This window comes from Kogia breviceps, chromosome 1, assembly GCF_026419965.1.
Source record: "Kogia breviceps isolate mKogBre1 chromosome 1, mKogBre1 haplotype 1, whole genome shotgun sequence".
NCBI lineage: Eukaryota > Metazoa > Chordata > Mammalia > Artiodactyla > Physeteridae > Kogia > Kogia breviceps.
The window spans coordinates 20,125,927-20,149,063 of NC_081310.1; the positions used below are offsets into that span (position 1 = coordinate 20,125,927).

General features: G+C 38.0%; 1 protein-coding gene across 8 annotated transcripts in view; it reads right to left on the minus strand.

Annotated features, from left to right (window-relative positions):
* The window catches only part of TAF1A (TATA-box binding protein associated factor, RNA polymerase I subunit A), a 34,410-nt gene extending 12,691 nt beyond the window's left edge, over positions 1 to 21,719 (minus strand). For 3 of the 8 annotated variants that reach the window (XM_067028035.1, XM_067027986.1, XM_067028014.1), the window contains exons 1-8: positions 21,582 to 21,697; positions 20,877 to 20,898; positions 20,498 to 20,620; positions 16,421 to 16,590; positions 12,216 to 12,329; positions 6,669 to 6,867; positions 1,139 to 1,269; positions 203 to 361 (exon numbers count right to left, since the gene is read on the minus strand). In XM_067028035.1, coding sequence (XP_066884136.1) covers positions 203 to 361; positions 1,139 to 1,269; positions 6,669 to 6,867; positions 12,216 to 12,329; positions 16,421 to 16,590; positions 20,498 to 20,620; positions 20,877 to 20,898 — 918 coding nt within the window. In that variant the 5' untranslated portion in view covers positions 21,582 to 21,697. Of the gene's footprint in view, positions 1 to 202; positions 362 to 1,138; positions 1,270 to 6,668; positions 6,868 to 12,215; positions 12,330 to 16,420; positions 16,591 to 20,497; positions 20,631 to 20,876; positions 20,899 to 21,581 lie in introns of all 8 variants that reach the window. The other 5 variants (XM_067027997.1, XM_067028029.1, XM_059072384.2 and 2 more) reach the window with 5 other exon arrangements.
* Positions 21,720 to 23,137: the final 1,418 nt, after the last annotated feature.

A 23,137-nucleotide genomic window follows, 5' to 3' on the forward strand; every position in this document is an offset into this window, starting at 1 on the left:
CTCACTTGGGTAGAAGATGGGAGAACGGTGGTGATGGGGGGTCTGCCGGGACGCCGCAGCCTCCTGTCTTTACCTCAGTGTACCATACATACACTGTCATTTTCTCTGGATGTTATAACACGAAAGTTGGAAAGCAGTGACCTAAGAATGTCTTAAACTAGATCCCCAACCCTGTTCAAACACTGACATAAAAATTCTCTACCTTAAGCACACTTATCAGTTTCTCTCTTGGTGCCTTCTCTCTCTTTAAAAAGCTGTATAAGTAGATATGAGCATTTGGATTTGATGGGAACTTTTCATCATAGGCGTAATTGGTAAGCACCTCTCGGGCTCCATCTTGATCCCCATAGAATTCCAGCATCTATATAAAGTAAGTCATGATATCTTAGCTAAATTCTGTAAGATAGCTATATGAAATATCATGTACAACTTAACTTTATCGATGAGCACAAAAGAAGTCATACAACTGAAAAACAGCATTTACTATATAGGGAACAACAGTGATGCCAGTTTTTGCTTCCACCAGCATATGTTACAACATCCATTGAACACAGAAGATCATAAAAAAGGCCTACATGGTTTCCCATTTTTCCCTTCATATTTCGTTAATGAAAAATGCAGCAACTTCAACATAAGAAGTGTTCCTATGAGAAATAAAGTCTTCAAAGCAGGGCACACTAGGACCAAAAAAAGACCATACGATGCAACTAACCTCAGTGCCCTACATAACTTTAGCCACAAAAGGAGTGCATAAGGAATTATGATTCGTTTCCTTTCATTCCTTCCCATCCTGACACAGGAATTTCCAGATTCACTAGCATACGGTTTCAGAGATTATCTTTGGACAACATAATTATCACTTTAGCACTAATGAAACTTTCAAAAAGCAAGGGACTTCAGCATCCATGGATACTGAGGAACTACTGTATTTGGCCATGATACATTATCCATTGGTGAAAACAAACACAGCAACGTTTACAGTATATTGGTAAAGTAAACAAAAATTATTCAGACCAAAATAAAAGCATCATATTCTTTTTATTTTTAAACGATTTTCTCCATTAGTACCTTTCTGATCAATAAAGATTAAGCTTATAACAAAATGAAACTAATAAAACCTTATGAAAAGTTTACTCACCTCTACATAACTCTTCACAAAGGGGTCCCAAACTCCAGGAATTTGAATCAATGCACAAAGGTTTATAGATGTCTTCCAGCTGTGGTTGAGCATATTCTGGGACGCTGTGTTGTAAGCATAATCATCCTCATCTGTCCAAAGACAAAAGATTTTTTAAAGTATTCAGTACTGAGGACTTCTGCAGAATCAGTACGCAATAAACTACCCATAAGAAAAGCTCAGACCCTGATGGCTTCACTAGTGATTCTAACAAGCACTTCAAGTATAGTACTAATTCATCACAAACTCTGCCCCTAAAAAAGGACAGAGAGAAAACACTTCCCAACTGATCTATGAGATCAGAATCACTCTGATACCAAAACCAGACAAAGACAACACAAGAAAATTACAGACCAATATCTCATAAGTATAGATGCAAAAATTCTCAACAAAATACTAGCAAACTGAATCCAGCAACACATAAAGTGGGATTTATTCCAGGAATGCAAGGTTGTTTAACATCTGAAATCAATTAATACAATATTCCAAATCAACAGAATAATGACAAAAACCTCATAACCATCTCAATTGTTGCAGAAAAAGCAATTGACAAAGTTCAATAACCTTTCATGATAAAAACACTGAACATCTAGGAAAAAAAGGAAGTTCTTCAATCTGATAAAGGGCATCTTATGAAAAACACACAACTAATATCAGAATTGATGGTGAATGACTGCATGCAAGAGAGAATGTCCTCTCTTGCAACTTCTATTCAACATTATAATGGAGGTTCTAGGCAGGGCAATTCAACAAGAAAACAATACAAACAATGTCCAGATTGGAAAGGAAGAAGTAAAACTATCTCTACTTGCAGATGACATGATCTTGTACATAGAAAATCCTAAGACTACATTAAAAACTTATTATAACTAATAAATGAGTTGAAAGTCGCATAATACAAAATCAACACACAATAATCAATTGTATATCTATATACTTGCAATGAACAATCCAAAAATGAAATTAGGAAAATAATGCCATTTACAATAGCATCAAAAATGATAAACTACTTAGGTATGAATTTTACAAAAGAGACATAAAATTATAGTCTGAAAAGTAGTATTGTTCAAGGAAATTAAAGAAGACCTAAATAAATGAAAGACATCCTGTGTTTATGGGTTGGAAGATTTATTAAATTAATCTATAGCTTTAATGCAATTCTTATCAAAGTCCCAGCTGGCTTGTTTGCATAAATTGACAAGCTGATCCTATAATCCATATGGAAATGTGAGGGACTAGGAATAGCCAAAACAATCTTTAAAAAGAAGAACAAATTTGGAGGATTCACACTGTGACCTCAAAAGTTACCATAAAGCTACAGTAATTAAGACTGTGATATGGGCATAAGTATGGATATATAAAGATCAATGGAAGAAAATTTAGAGTCCATAAATAAAATTTCATATATGGGCAACTGATTTTTGGTAAGGGTACCAAGACAAGTCAGTGGGAAAATAATAGCCTTTTAATAAATATGCTGGAACAACTGAATACCCACATGCAAGATAAAGTTGAACCCCTACCTACCTCACGTGATATAAAAAAAATTAACTCAAAATGCATTTTTTAAAAAAATGTAAAACTATATAACTCTCAGAAGAAAACAAGTCTAAATCTTTGTGACCTTGGAGTAGGCAAAGGTTTCTTGGATGCGACAACAAAAGCACAAGCAACAAAAGAAAAACCAAACAACTTCATCAAAATTAAAACCTTTTGTGACTCAAAAAACACCATTAAGAAAGTAAAAAAGATAACCCACAGAGGGCTTCCCTGGTGGCGCAGTGGTTGAGAGTCTGCCTGCCGGTGTGCAGGGGACACGGGTTCGTGCCCCAGACCGGGAAGATCCCACATGCCGCGGAGAGGCTGGGCCCGTGAGCCGTGGCCACAAAAGATAACCCACAGAATAGAAAAAAAAACCATTCCCAAATCCAACACCTATCTGAAAAGGGACTTGTACCTAGAATATATAAAGAACTCTTATAACTCAATAATAAAATAATAAGTAATTCAATTAAAATAGGAGAAAAGGATCTGAATGCAAATTTCTCCAAAGATATACAAATGGCCCACAAGCACATGAAAAGATGCTCAACATTATAAGCCTCTAGGGAAATGCAAATCAAAACCACAAGATACTACTTCACACCCAGCAGGATAGCTATATCAAAGACAGATAATGGCAAGTGTTGGGAAGGACATGGAGAAATTAATACCCTCCTCATACACTGCTGGTAGCAATGGAAAATGGCACAGCTGCTTTGGAAAACAGTCCAGAGGTCCCTCAAAAGTTCACAGCAACATTATTCAAAATGGCCAAAAAGTGGAAAACAACCCAAATGTCCATCACCTGATAATGGATACATAAATGTGGTATATCCATACAATGGAATATTAATAAAAAAATAAATAAAAAGGAATGAAGTGCCATTACATGCTACAATGTGGGTGAACCTTTAAAAACATTAGGCTAAGTGAAAGAAGTCAGTAACTAAGAAGTCAGTCCTACATATTTTAGGACTCCATTTGTATGAACTGTCCAGAATAGATAAATCTCTAGAGACAGAAAGTAGTTTAGTGGTTGCCTAGGACAGGAGGAACTGGGGAGAGTCGAGAGTTACTGCTAATGGCTACAGCGCTTCTTTTGGGGTGATAAAAGTGTTCTAAAATTGATTGTGGTAATGGATACACAACTATGAATATTCTACAAACCACTGAATTTATACTTTAAGTGGGTGAATCATATTCAGAATCAGATCTCAACTCTCAATAAAGCTGTTCTTAAAAAAAACATGAGATTACCACACCCAATAAATTGGGTGACATGAAAACTCTGACAATAACAAACAATGAGGAGAAGACAGACAAAAGGAAGCCCAAATCAGACTACTAGCGGAATATAAATTGGTAACCACTTTGGAAAGAGTTCAGCCTATTATACAGTAAAGCTGAAGACATACATACTCTGTGACAACAATTCTACTCCTAGAAATACACACATATGTGTATCACTACACATGCCCAAGAATTTCAAAGCAGCATTAATTATAATAGCCCCAAACTATTAACAACCTAAATGGCCATCAATATATAGAAGGAGGGCTTCCCTGGTGGCGCAGTGGTTGAGAGTCCGCCTGCCGATGCAGGGGACACGGCTTCGTGCCCTGGTCCGGGAGGATCCCACATGCCGCGGAGCAACTAGGCCCGTGAGCCATGGCCGCTGAGCCTGTGCGTCCGGAGCCTGTGCTCCGCAACGGGAGAGGCCACAACAGTGAGAGGCCCGCATACCGCAAAAAAAAAAAATAAAATAAAAAAATATATATATAGAAGGAATAAATAAATTGCATGAATATCATACAATGTATGGTTTTACAACAATAAAAATGAACAAACTAGAGCTAATTCAACTATAATGAACACATGTTAAATGCTGAACAAAATACGCAAGGCCCCAAAAGAATATATACGGTGTGAATCCAAATATGACAGTGAGATATAGGCAAACCTAAATTACAGATACATGCGTGAGTGGTAAAAGCACTTAAAGAAGACAAGGGAGTAATGACCCTTAACGTCAGGGCAGCCCTCTTGAGGCGCTGGGAGGGAGTGTGACTAGACGCACACGGGGACTTTTAGGGGGTCAGCCACGTTGTGCTCCTTAATCTGGGTGCAGTTACATGGATGTGTGCTTCATAATTATCCATTCTACCAGACGCTTGTTTTACACACTGTTTCACAATCTTAAAGGTTTAAAAGGAGAATCAGTCTTTCGAAAGAAACAGCTGATAGAAGCACAAAACACTTTTTGGTACCAGTGCTACTTTTTGGCCAAAAAAGTGGCCCCCACCCCCAAACAGGGATTGGTATTCTCTTCCCAGTGGATCAACTGAATACATATCAATATGAACCTGGAAATGAAGTGGTAACAGGAAAGTAGGTATGAAATGATATCCAAGAAAATGGTTAAGAAAGAAAGGCAGATCCCTGAGTAAGTACAGGTTAGGTATGGATTTACCATGGAAGGGGATTCCCAGCCACCAAGTGCCTCAAAGCCAACGAGCACAGGCCACAGCAGCAAGGAAAAATCCCAAACCAGCTCTGAGCACACATTCACATGTTCCATTCTTATGAGTTGGTTATACAGAACTAGTCCTAACTTTTTTCTCATTAAACAGACACATGAGGTTAAAGACCATCTAAAGAGCGCCACGTATTATCCCATCTTTATCTCTTGTTGCTACAGAAGAGTGTCAGCTGCAGAAGGTACTGAATTATCTATCCATGGGAGTGATGGTGTAAATGCCACATTCCAACTGCTTTAATCATCATACACTTGCTTGAGTTCTACATAAAAGTGTAGGAAGAAAAGTAAATACTGCCTTTAAAACTTACCTGAATCAGTATCAGCAAGCCTTTATGGCAAGCATTATGGCAAGGTTAGCAAAAGAAATAGAGGACGGATATATGACCTCAAAAGATTGATGAGTCTAGACAGGGAGATACAACACAAAACACACATGAAAAAACTTAGAATGATTAAAAAGCAAGAGGTGAAGAGCCAAATGACATAGGCTGAACATGCAGCTGATACGTTAGACTTAAGGTAAAAGAAGGCGAGGTCTAATGAGTCTTGAAGGGCAGATGGCATTCTAGAGGATGAGAATGCACAAAGGCCTCACAATATTATCATGATGAAGACAGCATTTCAGAAGTGTCTTGGGGGAGATCAAAGATGGGAAACAGGAAGGGAATTTTGAGATTAGTGAACCCACATGCCCAGAGACCAAGGAAATACTGTCACCTAAGGACAGCAATCATTTGCTTAACACAAATGATGTGATAAATGTCAGAACTGAGACTTGGGTGGAGGATGTGAAAATAGAAAGGAAGGGGTCAATCCCAGAGGAGTTATGGAGAAAAACTATACAAGGGAAAAAAAGTACAGAGAATCACACAGCTCCAAAGAACAGAAATTTAGGGAGAGGAGAGGATGACATCACCACGGAAAGTCAGTTTGAGAAGAACACGTAGTCAATTTTTGGGGTGGTCAGTAAATCAAGGAAACTGTTCTGACCTTTATACAGAAGTGAAACAACATTATCTTGCCCTACTCTTTAAAAGTATTTTCCTAAGAAACAACATTATGAAACAAACTAAACTCCACTGTAAACATAGAGGAAATAATGCTTCTTATACGCAATAATGCCTGCTGAAGAAAATTTGTAACCTAACTTGGAAATCACATTTAAGAAAGCAGTGAATCTAAAATGGTCGTGAACTAAATCTATAAATCACCTAACTGATGTCTGAAAAGTTTTTTTTAAATATCAGAAATTTTATAAAGGATGATCAAGAATTTTACATCCACAGAAATGTCTGTTCTCTGTACTATCTGGATAAAGCCAGATTTGGAAGTAGGGCAATTAGATTACTCCTCCAGACCCCTTCTGTCCCTCTGAGTCAGTCTTACTACTTATCACTCATATTCACTCACCAAGCTGAGACAATTCCATCTTCTTTTTAGACCAAATATAATACTGCAAAAGCCCTTTATAGGCCTGAATAAGGTTGATTAACACTTCCTGAGAAGACGACTTTTCACCATATCTCCATGTCTCTGCCTGGCTGAGATTTCTGTTTGCATCCTCAAGCATACCATGATGCAGAAGGTATAATGCATGTTGTAAGGAGATCTGCAACAATAGGAAAAAGCCCACTGTCATATAGGTCATTAGATAACCCTTAGTCAAAAAGTTCAGTAAATATATGATACATTCGGGCTAAGACCTTGGTAGGACACAAATGATGGAGCAATATTGTCCTCATTATCAAAAATTTCAATCTAGGGCTTCCCTGGTGGCGCAATGGTTGGGAGTACACCTGCCGATGCAAGGGACGTGGGTTCGTGCCCCGGTCCGGGAGGATCCCGCGTGCCGCGGAGCGGCTGGGCCCATGAGCCACGGCCACGGAGCCTGCGCGTCCGGAGCCTGTGCTCCGCAACGGGAGAGGCCACAACAGTGAGAGGCCCGCGTATTACCAAAAAAAAAAAAAAAAAATTCCATCTAGCAGAAAGACAAATGAAAAAATTATCATTATGTAAATGAGAACTAAATTATATAAACTTACAAAAAGAAGGCAGTGTGAAAAGAACAGGGACGTTGAAGACAGAGTTCAGGCTCAAATGCTACTTTAAACCTACATAAACCTGAGTAAGTTACTCTCACCCTTTGTGAGTCTCCTCTTTTATATGGAACAATTATTAACCCTTTTGAAGGGCATTAAGGGGATTAAGTGAGACGATATTTGTATACCACCTAATACCTAGTTTAGCCCATAGCAGGCAATAAATTATTTTATACATGTTATATAAACTCAGAGAAAACATCTTAATAAGGGGTGTTGAAGAATGGCACTGGTTCAAATGGCAAGTGTATGCCTGATACAGGAGAAGCAATAAGAATAATTCTACACAGAGGGGAGGGGCAATATAGGTGTGGGAGATTAATAAGAGGTACAAACTATTATGTGTAAAATAAGCCACAAAGATACATTGTACAACACAGGGAATATAGCCAATATTTTACAATAACTATCAATGGAGTATAAGCTTTAAAAACTGTAAATCACTATACTGTACACCTGTAACTTACACAGTATTATACAGCAACTATACTTCAATTTTTAAAAAAAGAATAATTACGCAAAGAATGAGCAATACAAGTAGGGAGGACATTAAGGAGGAGAATAATGGGAAGTACAGTTAATCATCTGAACAGAGTCAGAGTTCAAACCTTCATCTTAAACTATTGTAATAATTTCTCAACTGGTGTCTCTAATCCTCCCCCGCTACAATCCATCTTCCATGTGACCGCCAAGGAAATCTCATTAGTCATTTGTGTAAAATCCTTCAATAGTTCCCATTGCCTATAGAATAAAAATCTAAGCTCCTGAGAAATGGCACACAGAGTTCAGCTTACTTCCCCTGGCTTCTACCCACATGACTTTTAGAGTAACTAAAGCATGAGACACAGGGCTATTAAACTCTTTATTATCCCCTGTCATGCTAGACTACTCTTTCCCCCAGTATGCACTGTGAATACCCACTAGCTTTACCACTCATCTCAAGCCTCATTTCCTTTCTTTTCCGACTCCCCTACTCATTCAATCCCAGCCCTTTCCAAAATTCCAGAGAGCCGACCATTTTCCACTTTATCTTCTCACTGTACAGTACACTTCTACTATGGCACCCATAACCATTTATTCCATTTACATGCCTGTCTCCCCCTACTGCAAGAACCCTGGCTAGCACATTGTCTGGAAAACAGCAGCAAGTGTTTCTAAAATTATGAACAGCAAAACATGTTTTACTGCCTATCCTAACTACCACCCTCAGACTCCAGAGTATGAAATAACGTTCCTCTCAGGTTTCTTTACTTCAACTGAGTAGATTCTATGAGCTTAAAAGGATCTAACCAATAATTTACTTAAAACTCTACCTTCCCTCCCCAATCAAATGGCTATCCAGTTTCTCCCTGAAAGAAGAAAATGGGAGCACACAACACCAAGGCAGGCCATTCCCTTTTTCCAATTGTTCACTTACAAAATTCTTCCTAAAGTAAAACCATATGCTGCCTCCATTTAGTTTCTACTTATAATGTATGTGGTCTACCAGAAAATAAGATCATTAGGGAGAATGCTGGCACATAAGAGAAGCAAAAAGTTTTCCTAAATTAATAAAATCTGAAAAGAATTCTAAACTAGGTAAAATCATTTTTCAAAATTAGAGAACAGTGGGAATATAAAATGCTGCAGCCACTATGGAAAACATTCTGGTGATTCCGAAAAAAGTTAAACATAGAATTATATGTTCATACATACTATATATATATATATATATATATAATATATGTATTTGTATATATGACAAAAAATATGACCCAGCAATTCTAGTCCTAGGTATATATCCAAAGGAATTGAAGGCAGGAACTCAAACAGATACTTGCACGCCAATGTTCACTGCAGTGTTATTCACAATAGCCAAAAGGTGAAAACAACCAAACAAGAGATGAAAGGATAAACAAAATTTCACAGATACATACAACAGAATATTGTATTGTATTGAGCCATAAAAAGGGATAAAGTCTGATACATGCCAACACATGCATAAATCTTGAAAACATTATGCTAAGTGAAACAGCAAAACATAAAAGGATATATATTATACAGTTCCACTTACATGAAATACCTAGAATAGGCAAATGCATAGACACAGAAAACAGATCGGAGGTTACCAGGGCCTGGGAGGAGTAGGGAATGAGGAGTTACTGCTTAATGGGTACAGAGTTTCTATGTGGGGTGATGCAAAAGTTGTGGAAATACTGGTGAGGGTTACACAACAATGTGAATGCAATTAATGCCACTGAATTACACACTTAAAAATGGTTAGAATACCACATTTTATGTTATACATATTTTACAGCAATTTTAAAATATTTGGAAAATAGGAAAAGTAAAAACAAAAAACCAGAGGGTAAATATTTTAGGCTTTGCAGGCCATATGGTCTCTATCACAACTCTGCCACTGTCCTACTAAAAGCAGCTACTGACAATATGGAGATGAATGGGTGTGGCAATGTCCCAATAAAACTTTGTTTGGAGGCACTGAAAAAAATATAAAAAGCAAAGCATTTAAAAACTTTATTGAGAAAGTGCTTTTAGTCTCATATATACGAGAGAGAGGGAGATGTCATAACATTTTGAAGTATGTCAATTCTTTTGGATAAGGCTTTTATAAAAGGAGAAAGTTCCACCTAAACATTAAAAACAGAGAAACATTTTCACACATGGACCAGAAGAGTCAATATTGTGAAAATGTCCTCACTACCTAAAGCAATCTGTAGATTCAATGCGATCCCTATCAAAATACCAATGGCATTTTTTACAAAAATAGAAAAAAAAATAATCCTACAATTTGTATGGAACCACAAAAGACCCTGAATAGCCAAAACAACCTTGAGAAAGAACAAAGCTACAGGTATCACATTTCCTGATTTCAATCTATATTTCCAAGCTACAGTAATCAAAACAGGATGGTACTGGCATAAAAACAGACACATCAGACAAGTGGAACAGAACTGGGAGTCCAGAAATAAACCCATCCATATATCGTCAACTAATATTTGACAAGAGAGCCAAGAATACTCAAAGGGCAAAGGATAGTCTCTTCAATGAATGTTGTTGGGAAAACTAGATATTTACAGCAAAAGAATGAAACTGAACCCCTAACTTACACCACTCACAAAAATTAACTCAAAATGGATTAAGGACTTAAAGGTAAGATCTGAAACTATAAAACTCTTAGAAGAAAATAGAGAAAAAAATTCCTTGATACTGGTCTTGGCAATGATTTTTTAGGGTGTGACATCAAAAGCACAAGCAATAAAAGCAAGAATAGACAAGTGGGACTACATCAAACTAAAAAGCTTCTGCACAGAAAAGGAAACCATCAATAAAATGAAAATGCAGCCTACTGAATGGGAGAGAATATTTGCAAATCAAGTATCTGATAAGGAGTTAATACCCAAAATATATAAAGAATTCATACAACTCAACAGCAAACACAACAAAAAACACATTACAATTAAAAATGGGCAGAGGACTTGAATAGACATTTTTCCAAAGAAGATACACAAATGGCCAACAGGTACATGAAAAGGTGCTCAACATCACCGTCAGGGAAACACAAATCAAAACTACAATGAGACATCACCTCACACCTGTCAGAATGGCTAGCATCAAAAAGACAAGAGATAACAAGTGTTGGTGAGGATGTGGTTAAACGGGGACCTTTGTATACTGCTGGTGTACATTCTCTTCAGGATGTAAAGTGGTCCAGCCACTATGGAGAATGGTATGGAGGTTCCTCAAACAAATTAAAAATAGATCTACCATATGATTCAGCAATACACTTTTGCATATATATCCAAAGGTGAAATCACTATCTCGACAAGATATCGGCACTCCCATGTTCACTGCAGCACTATTCACAAAAGCCCAGACATGGAAGCAATCTAAGTGAGCACTGATGGATGAATGGATAAGGAAAATATTACACACACACACACACACACACACACACACACACACACACGATGGAATATTATTCAGCCACACAAAAGAATGAAATCTTGCCATCTGTGACTACATGGATGGACTCTGAGGGCATATTATGCTTAATGAAATAAGTCAGACAGAAAATCATAATATTGTATGATCTCACTTTTATGTGGAATCTAAAAACATCCGACCCACAGAAACAGAGTAAAGTGCTGGCTGCCACAGGCTGAGGGGTGGAGAAAATGGGGAAATGTTTGTCAAAGGACACAAACTTTCAATCATAAGATGAGTAAGTTTGAGGATCTAATGTACAGCATGGTGACTATAGCATTGTTAACTTGAAAACTGCTGAGCATAGAGCTTTAACTTTCTCATCATAACAACAACAAAATGGTAATTATGTGAGGGGATGGAGGTGTTAACTAACCTCATTATGGTAAACATCTGGCAATATATCCATGCATCAAATCATCACATTTTACACCTTAAACTTACATGATATATGTCAATTATATCTCAACAAAGCTGGAAACATTTTTTTTCTCAAGTATTCAAATTCCTAATTTGTTTAGCCGTTTCCCTTTTCCAAAAGCATCAATTCTCAGAGACCTCAACTGACTTAAGTAAACATATTAGAATTTGGCATATCATCACAATGCAGCACAGCTGCCATCTCTGAAGGACTGATTCTGGCAGCCAGAGATAAACAAAGAGAAGACACTTTCACTCAGACAACGTGGTAGGCAACAGGAAATGGAGAAGTAAATGGTTCTGACGATGCTGCTTTCTTTCAGCTTCTCTTATTGACCCAGGTGTCTTACCCCTCTTCTCATGCTTTTTACATTATTACCTACCTCATCACTGAGACAAGCAATTTTTAGAAATGAATGCTGCAGATGTAAATTCACAAAACCTATATACTCACCTTCAAGTAATTCATGACACCAATATTTTTCATCCGGTCAGCAAAGGTATTGAAAGTCTCCACATTGCTTTTGGGATGATAATAAAGAATTTCACTTCCAAGCCTCCAAATAATCTGTCAAAACAGAAATTACTAACAAAACTAAAATCTTTGCCTTAACCAATATCTAAGAAAGCTATTTTTTTCTGATTACAACGTTAAAAAACCACCTATAGTTCCTTTTTCTAGACACCACTACCATCAACATTTTACTGTACTTTACCCAGTGAAACTAATATTATATCTTATGGGATAAAAATCTTTTCTGTTGATTAAATGAAAATACCAGGTAACTATAATAGTAGTTAGTAGTCTAAAGAAGGTAAGCAGTTAAGATACATATTGAAAATAACATTTTTAACTAGTAGAGCAGGAAGAATATTAATGCCAGAAAACTTGGGTTCTATTAATATTGGCTTCTTCACTGCTCTCAGTCTCATCTTTATTATCTACCAAATGAGAGTTATGGACTAGATGTTTCTTGAGATCCCATCAAGTATCTACAACTATTGACTATATTTAGTCTATATTTAGAGCTCCAATTTAAGAATTTTCATCAGCTATGGACAAATTTTAATAAAAATATTTTTACCCCAGAGCACCAAAACTTCGGTGACAGAACTTGGAGCTCTTTTTTTGCATGGTCTATTCTCTTACCCCAATTTAAAGTACTTCAATAATAGTGACTTCAAAGTAAATTTAAGTGGATTTTAAATCAATTCTTTCTCTGAACATACATACTGATTGTTTTGTGTAATCACAATACTCATCTTCCCAACTCAGAAAGACCAAGATTTCATTTACAGAACACCAAATTGCAGTATGTTGATGCTTAAAGAAAATGTGGAGATTATCCTATCACAGTAGTTCTTAAACCTTGTTGTATGTAAGAATTACCTGGGACACCACTTAAAAATAAATATTCTAGGGATTCAGACTTCAGTTCAGTAGAACTGGAGTGAAGCACAGGAATCTATATTTTAAACAAAAGCCCTATGTGATTTAAACAGAGCCCAAACAAGTGTCTGGAAACCACTGATTTAATTCCTTCATTTTGTAAAACAAACTCTGGACCAAAAGAGACTGTAACTTGCCCAATGTTTTACAGATCTGTATAACTTTAGTCCATTAACTAAACTTTCAATCAATGGTTAAATTTTTTTCTTTAATATTTTTTGGCTCTATTAAATATCTAACTGATGCAATGGTTACTGTAATAGTAAAAACTACTTGAGATATTCATGTGAAGTTATTTGTGGATAAACTGTCTTTTACAGAATAAATTTAACAATATATGCCAGGCACTGTTCTAGATCTTTGCCCTCGTGGAATTTACATGCTATTGTAGAGAGACTGATAATAACCAAGAAATATAATAATTAAATTGGCAAGTATTATGGGAAAAGAACGAAGCAGGATAAAGGGATCAGGAGTGCCAGTTGGAAAGTGAAGGGGGTTGGTGTGCAGTTGCAATTTTATTTTATTTATTTATTTATTTATTTTTGGCTGTGTTGGGTCTTCGTTGCTGCGCACAGGCTTTCTCTAGTTGCGGTGAGCGGCGGCTACTCTTCGTTGAGGTGCACAGGCTTCTCACTGCGATGGCTTCTCTTGTTGAGGAGCACGGGCTCTAGGTGCACGAGCTTCAGTAGTTGTGGCTCGCGGGCTCTGGAGCGCAGGCTCAGTAGTTGTGGACATGGGCTTGCTCCACAGCATGTGGGATCTTCCCGGACCAGGGCTCGAATCCGTGTCCCCAGCACTGGCAGGCTGATTCTTAACCACTGTGCCACCAGGGAAGCCCCAGTTGCAATTTTAAATAGTCAAGGTAGGCCCCACTGAAGGTGTGACTTGAAGGAGGGTGACCATAGTGATATTGGAAGAAAGACCTTGCTAAGTAAAAGAAATAGCAAAGGCAAAGGCAATCAGGAAGGAGTATGGTTGTTCAAGAAAGAGCAAGGAGACCAGTGAGGTTGGAGAAGGAAAAGCAAGTTGGACAGTAATAGGAGATGAGGTCAAAGGGGGAAAGGGAGTGGGCACAGCACGGAGAAGTTGCAGGCAATCAGAAGGACTCCGGCTCTTACCCTGAGTGAAATGGGAAGACACTGTAGTGTTTTCAGCCGAGGAGTGACATGAGTTGACTTATGTTGTAAAAGGACTATGCTGCATCATTAATCATTAGGGAAATGCCAACCAAAGCTACAATGAGATACCACTTCACAACCACTAGGATGGCTAAAATCAAGAAGACAGACAGTAATACGGCTGGCGAGGACGTAGGGATGTTGGAACGCTCGTATATTGCTGGTGGGAACGTAAAATGGAGCAGTCACTCTGGAAAACAGTCTAGTGGTTCCTTAAGAGGTTACATATTATTTTATGCCCCAGCAATGTGACTCCTAGGTATACACCCAAGAGAAATTACAACATCCATACAAAAACTTGTACATAAAAAAAAAAACCTTGTACATAAATGTTCAAAGCCGCATTATTCATAGAACCCAAAGTGGAAACTACCCAAATGTCTAAAAACTGATGAATTGATACATAAAATAAGATAGAGCCATACACTGGAATATTATTTTGCAATAAAAAGAAATGATGTACTAATATGCTACAATATGGAAAGGCTTGAAAACATTATGTTAAGTGAAAGAATTCATTCACAAAAAGCCATATGTTATATGATTCCATTTATATGAAATGTCCAGAATAGAAAGTAGATTAGTGGTTGCCAGGGGCTGGGGGTTGGAAAGGAGAGACTACAAGTGGGTACAGGGTATCTTCTGGGCAAGACGAAAAATGTTCTAAATTTAGACTGCTGTAATGGTTGCACATCTCTGTGCAACTGAACTGTTCAATTTAAATGGGTGAGTTGTATGGTGTGTTAATATATCTCAATAAAACCATTTTTTTTTTTAAAAAGGATCAGTCTGGTTATTATGCTTAAAATAGACTGCGGGGGTAGGGGAGGGCAAGAAGTCATCTAAGTGAGGTGAGAGGGACTTGAGTCCAGGTGCAGCAATGGAGGAGGTGAGAAGTACTCAGACTGCAGGGAGCTTGTTTTCACAGTAGAGCTAACGGGATTTTCTGACAGATATGGGGTATAAAAGAAAGAACACCCCAGAGTTTGGCCCTCACAATTACAAACATACAGGAAATGTCATGTGAGATGAGGAAAATTAGGCTGGACAGGGAATATCAGAAGAACTAGTTTAGATATGTTACTATGATATGACATACCATACTAGCTGATATTAGACATCAAGAGGTGACGTTGAGGAGACAGTTGGATACAGGAATCTGCATGTGAAGAGAGATGCCAGGACCCCAGATACACAGCTGGGGATCACCAGCATGCAGACTGAATATAAGGCTATGAAACTGAAGGAGATCATCAAGAGTGAGTTCAGATCACGGTAACAACTAAGGGTTAGAGTTCTTGGGTAGTCCCACGTCAGAAAGCAAAGGAGAAGAGGAGCAATCAGAAAAGGAGACCGAGGAACGGCCAGTGAGGTAGGAGGAAAAAACTGAGAGTACCACGTCCTGCAAGCCAGACAAAGAAGCTATGTCACACAGGAGGGAATGATCTGCTATGTTTAATACTGCTGACAGATCAAGTTAGATGAGCACTGAGAATCTGCCACTGGATTCAGCAACATGGAGATCACTGTTGACCTTGACAAAGCAATTTGGTAGAAACAGTGATGGCTGGTGGGTAGTCTAACTGGAAAGGGTTTGGAATGGACAGGTACACACAACTCTCTCAAGGAGTTTTGCTGAAAGGCAGAATGGAGAAATGGGGTACAGGCTGTGGAAGAAGTAGGGGTCAAGAGATGATGCTAAATGGGAGAAATAACAACACGTTTGTTTGAAGATGGGGAACGTCCTATAGAAAGGGGAAAATAAGGACACAGGGAAAGAATTATTTAAATGAATGAGTATTGGGGAACCTGAGAGTTCAGATTTAAAACTATTTTTGTCTCCTTTAAAATGAGAATAGGAAAAAGAAGTGTGCAAAAAAATGTCCTCATACAAACTCTCTACCCAAAACCACTTTTAGAAGCTTTTACTAAATTCAATCAATAGCAAAAGCTCTTCTGGGTGGAGTTCAAGAGGTAGAAACTCCCAGGATTCTGTCCTATCTTCCAGCAGACTCAGACCTTACTTACCTCCGGTGCAATCTGTCTTTTGTTGCTATCTGAATCTTCCAAGATCTGAAAGTAACTGTGCATGTATTCTGCAGCTCGCTGCCACTGGTGCTTCAGCAGAGCTTCTTGGATAAGACTTAAACAAGCACTTGTTGTCTGAGCAAAATCCTTCTCCTGTTTTCCTCCAGTCACTATAAAGGTTAAAGAGGAGAGTCTTGACCCACAGTGACCCCAAATCAACAATTGAAGAAACATTTCTGAGAAGCATAGTTTTAACAAGTACAGCAGTAGGTATTACTTAACCCAACCCATCCCCAATTCCCAAGCTGGTTCCATTTGAAACAAACTCTTCTACCCATTTTAACTAGTTTTAGCAAATGAAAAAAATGTCTAATTAGAAGATGTCTAATTTGACATTCTTGGGCTCCCAGGATCACCAGATCCTTCAAATCTGATTCAACTGTCCCTTCATCCTTGCACTAAACAATCTGGGAAGAATCTCTTAAAGAGGGCCCCAAAAGCAGAGTCCCAAGTATTTAGAATGGGTAAAAATCATCAGGGTCGTCCTAGGAAAGTATGGTCTTTTTCACCTACCTATGTCCTGAAAGCACCAAGAGTTGCACTTTTATTTTTTAAGAACTGAGTTCCCAGTAACTCAATGATGTAAATGCAAATGAGATTATAACAACTGTAGACATTAGCATTTATATCTCTAAAGTACTGACAATCCTCTTGTTAAGAATATTTGTGCTTAGTTACAACCCCGGTTATGAGTAACAGGTGGCATATTGCCACCTCTTCTCTTCCCACGCTACTAAAGACACGTACAGGCCAGCAGTCTTCCATTTGGGGTACCCTCACCCCTGGGAGTACACAGAGACTAATAAGTGCCATGCAAAGATCGTTTTACAGCAATCAACTTGCAGATCTTCAACTTTCTCACATACTCTTTCCTAAAACTGATCTCCTAGGAAACTATGCCTATACACAAGGCTTCATGATCAAAATCATTATCTTTTACCTTAAGGTGAAAATACAGGTGTTTAGTGTTGAGAAAGTGAACGACTCTAACACATCCATTTGCAAGTCAGGTGATTTTTAATTCTTTGCTTATCAAAATTGTAGGAGAACATACTAATTTTTTCTTTTAGGTCACTATGTAATTTTTTCATAAATAATTCAGAAGGAATCCAAAGACCTGATACATTGCTATAATTAAACTCCATTCATTGCCAACTAGTTACTTATGTGACTAAACTTTCTCAGAATTTCCACCAATTAAAACAAAATACGGTAGAACTGAAGCTAAATCTTTTCTCATTCTAGGAATACGTAATATTCATCCACATATATAAGAACTGGAAAAAAGTGATAACCTTTCCCATTTTATTGAGATAAATAAGCTATAAAAATTTACCTTTAGTACTTAAAATTTAACAAAAATTGTAACACTACTTATGTTACTTTGATTAGGTGGGTACAAAAATCAATTACAATGATTTCTCAATCCAGAAGAGATTTTAATACTTAAAACCTTACAGGATATTAGCAAAAATTAATTAAATGCAGATATATACTTTATGGCAAAAATAAAAGTATAAAAGAAAAAGGAACAATATAAAATTTCCACCTATTAAAAGCTTTTTCATAAATACTAAATGGATGATAAAGGTATCACATCCCTATATTATTTAGATTCCACCAAATTATTTTTTTAAGTCACATGATAATTTCATTTAAAAGTGCCCATATATGCTGAAAATTATGCCTTTTACAACTCTCAAACTTATGATACAAGTTTTAGATCACATCTTAAAACTGTGCAAGATAGTAGTACCTAATTCTTCAGGAAAAAAAAAAAGTAGACGACTATTTCTCTCTCTTTTTGTTTCCCCTTAAATATTTATTTATTTATTTGGCTGTGCCGGGTCTTAGTAGCGGCATCGTCATTGCAGCACACGGGATCTTCAGTTGTGGTGTGCCGGATCTTGTAGTTGCCGCATGCAGGATCTAATTCCCTGACCAGGGATCAGACCAGGGCCCCCTGCATTGGGAGTACAGAGTCTTAACCGCTGGACCACCAGGGAAGTCCCAAAGACTATTTCTCTTGACCAGTGCTTCTCAAACTTTTTAAATGTACATACAAATCACCTGGGGATCCTGATGCAGTCTTAGTATCCCCAGGGAGCTTATTAGAAATTGCAGAATACTATGTCCCACCCACCTCTCTGAATTAGAAGCTGCGTTTAACAGGATCTACACCCAAACTCCCAGTATCAGCAGCAACACCAGGCAGCTAGGCCAAGAAAGTGACAAAATATCTCTTCCCTAAAACCTCAGTTATTCACCTAAAGGAATACTGATCTCAGGCCAGACTCCCTCTACCTCTCAAGTTTTCACAGCTCAAACCGGAAATCAACTTTAGACTAGGAAACATAAATCCTTGGAAAATTCCTCTCCTGTCTTCCAACTGAGCCTAATTACCTCAGGAGTAGCTCTCATTTCATCCTTTGTGTGCAAAAGATAATCGTATTTGTTGCTGATAAACTTGAAGAATGACTGTCAAGGAAAATAAATTTGATGGAATGAGGTACAATAAAGAACCAGTGCCATCAACCTAATTTCTAATTTCCTTGAAACAACCTGGAAACTTGTCAGCCTGTCAACAAATGTTTTTTGAGCACCACCATAGCCAAGCACTATTCTAGCTGCTCAACATACAGCTTTACTCCAGACTGGTGCCCACCTTCAAAGTTTTTATTCTAGGGGACACACCCTTCAAAACGCCAAAAGGAATTTAAGAGAATAAAAAATAAATAATTGTTAGGCAATTGTGTTTTCCTATTTTGGTTAATTACCACTACAATGTCCTTATTACCTGCAACCATATTCTCATTGCAGACAGAAAGTATCTGGGGTTTAACAGGCCATCTGTAATATATGAAACATGTCTAAGCATGTCAATTCTGGTCTTAAACCTACTTGTTTGTGGACTGACTCAAGCTCTCTATAGAACACTGGTGACAGACACATGCCCAGGTATGCCTTAAAACTAGCAGAACCTTTAGATTACTAGTTCCCTACAAGGGGTGAGGTAGCATCCCCTCTGAAGTACCATTCATTCAAACCTGGCTCAAACCATGTACATTAATTCAGCAAAAATAAAATGAGGAAAGAGGAAGTAAACTATTATTTTTTTCAACACTCACTATGCATGAGGCTCTATGCTAGGCACTTTACATATATTATCCCTTTTTTCAATACATGTATCTCAATGTAGGCTTTGAGATCAGATAGGCCTGGATCTGACTCCTGATACTGGCATTAAGAATTTTAACTTCTTGTGAAGTTCAGTTCCCTCATCTCTAAAATGCCTAGCACATAGATTTACCGAGGATTAATTTACTGAGATAATTAAATGAGATGATATTTAGATTAAAAAATAAAGAAATAAGAGCTAAACTCTAGGAACCAGGGAATCTCAGTCAAGGGGAAAGAAAGCCAGGCTAAGAAAGATATATTTGTGGGCAATTAGAAAAGTGCTGGTTCAAATGTATTCCCAGGACTACATGACCCAACATGCCAACATAAAGACAACTGCTTCTTTTATATATTCTGATAAGGAATTTATTCCATAGAAAAACTTGTTTATTTCTACATTAAATGAAAATAGAAGAATATATTCCTTTCTTGAAATCTATTATAGATCAATTCTATTAGGGCTTATTTCAATGCAATTCAACAGAAACTTCTGGTATGTACTCCTCAGTGGTAGAGATCATATCTTCTTCAACTATGTATCCCCAATATTTAACCAATGCCAGGGACATAATAAATGCTCAGTAAGTATTACTGGGGGAAAAAAAAGTGTATCTACCATAATACAGACTGTTATTAATTCAAAGGAAAAGAATTCTAAAAAAAAAAAAAAAAAAGAATCTATTTTTATTATTTCTTTTTTATTAACAGCCTAAAAAAAATCCTCATACATTCTTATTTTGAAAGTTGAACCAGCTTGGTTATCCATTTTTGTATCCATATTGAATCTTATCATCTCCTTGCATTAGAGCTGAAATGGTTATATGTTATTTTACTTACCTATGGTTTCTATATGCTTTTGGAGCCAAGGAAGACACATTCCTGTACCAAAGGGCACATGCGGTTCCCCCTGTTCATCCTCTGTTGTGGGCCTTATCAATTCTTCACTGAAATCACTCATACCTATTCCAGACTAAGAATATCAATTACTTTTTGTACATCTTAATCCACAGGCTTCTGAGTTATACAGAAAGACAGCCATCTTTTATCTAATAAATATCAATGATCAACAAAATTAATTGTACCTGGTAGTTCCTTTAAAGTAAGAAATGAATTTAATTATGTCAGCAGCCGCCAAAATGAATGACCCATTTTTTAAAAAGACAACTGCAACTACTACTATATTTCAAGAATATACAAAGATAGATAAGATACTAACCTTTTAAGTTAAAAAAAGTCATCTAGAGGAAGAAACATCAAAATAATGAATAATAAAACAATATGACAAGTAATAACAGTAGTAGTTAACATTTATGGGGCCTTTTCTATACACCAGGGCTACAAAGTATCTACAAAAACAGCCTTGTGTCAAGCTGAGTTTGGACTTCACCGTCCAGATGCTCAGGACCCCTCTCCCTCCTTCCACATATCCAATTGATTATTAGGTCCTGCTGGTACTACCTGCTAGCACTTCTCCTATCTTCTCTCTGTTCCGCAACTCTAGACCACTCCCCTGCCTCGGGACACCTTCAAACTGTCTGAACTGCTGCATTAGCTTTCTAACTATTTACCCTGCCTCAAATTTGGCTTCTCCACATCACAACCCGAACAAACCTTTCAAAATCAAATTCTGTGGTTACGACCACAGGTTTGAAATAACACTTGAGTTTGAACCCGACTCACACGTATTTTAAGGAGTCATTCCAGAAGAAGCTCTCCCTTCCCAAATTCTCAAAGCTTAAACTGGTGTCTTGCAGTTTTCACGGTAACCAAAGCTGCCCCACCCCTCAAGGCTCGCCCTCAGAACTCAAGGTTTCAGAGGATCAGGAGAAAATATGAGGAGAACACAGGTGAATCCTACTACAGCCATTCCCGTTCCACTGTGAACGCAAGCAATGAGATGAAAGACAACCGCAGGACTTACCTGCCTAAAGCCAGAGTTCTGCGACACCAAACTCAGTCTCCAGACTCCGGACCAGCGTGAACAAACTCGCACGGGAAGCGGAGATAGCGACTTGAGAGCGAAAGCGTACAAAACCTGACCCCGGCGCTCCGGCGGCGCGCAGACGCAGCCCCGCCCCTAACTCCCGATTGGGCGCTGGAGGCGCCTCGACCCGGAAGTGATCCTAAATTGGCCGAGGACAGCTGCATCCCATTGGATTGGACCCAGGTGTACATCTTAGACTGTCTCAGCGGAAAAAAGTGGGAGACTTTAATTGCAAATGAAGATTAATGCAACGTGAGGCCGGCTGGATGAGGGTAACAGTCTAAATAGCAGAATGTCACTTAACCCGAGTAGTTCCCCGTACGACGACCTTTCAGTTACTGCTTGGCTTGCTGGCGCGTGCCGCGAGCCTCGGAGGCGCGGCTTGTGGCCCTAACAAGACAAATCTCGGCATAGCCTGTTAATTGCTTCATTGAAATCGTTTTTCTTTTTCATTAAAGATTTAGTTTTGAATTTAAGTGACTCTGACTGCTTCCCCCAAATTTGGACAAGAATATCTTTTCCTTCTCAGCGGCAGTGGTTTTGTGCACCGGTGTGGAGTCACTTTTCATGAGGAACGTTGACGAACTTAATGATATAAGGGTTGAAAGTAAGATGGTTAAATGTGAAATGAGGAGAAATTGAAGGGTTCTAGGGAAGATGATCCTGGAAAAGCAGAGATTCGTTGGAACACAGTGTTTCCAAATTTTGGGGGGTTCATCTGTGAAGGAAGAGTCAGACTTTTTTCGTAGCATCAGAGAACGGAACTAGTACTAAGTAGTGAAAGTTAAAGAGAAGCAGCTTTAAAGTCATTACAAGAGTTTTGTTCATAACTAAGGCTGCACAAATAATGGCATGGGCTCCCACAGGAATCTTTTGAGTGTTCCCTGCCCTGAAAGTGAACAATTTCAGCAGAATCACAATATTGTACAGGTGATTAAAGGGTCTAGTGAGAGTTTGTACAGGGATTCCTTCAAATTCCGAAATACTTGATTATATGTTGTCTTCATAAATACTATGCAGTAGCTATGGGCTTGTGAGAAAAATTCTGCTGCTTTTTGTGTCATAAATCCTTGGTCTCACTCAAGCCCCTGCTCTAACTCCACAGGCAAGGCTGACTAAATGACAGTCGTGGTCCAAGAGGACACACAGAAAATAATATAGTCATACTTTTCTAGTATAAAGGTTTGGTCTGGCTGCATTTCTTCCCTTGCTATGAAGTATAATTTCACCAAAGCCAAACTAGAATGGATTTTATCTGGCTAGAAATTCATGCTCCCACAAAAATGGGGAAGATTTTTCTGATTTACCTTAACATTATCAGACAACTGTAGACAACAGTAGACAAAAGACAGAAAGTTAAGAACTAACATTGATATCTTTCTGTGCTCTACCTACCTCTTTCATTTTTCATGGTACAATTCTGGTAGAAAATGTGTTGGAGAGAAGAGAGTAAAAAGAAAGTGACTATACTACTGATAACATAAACAAGATTA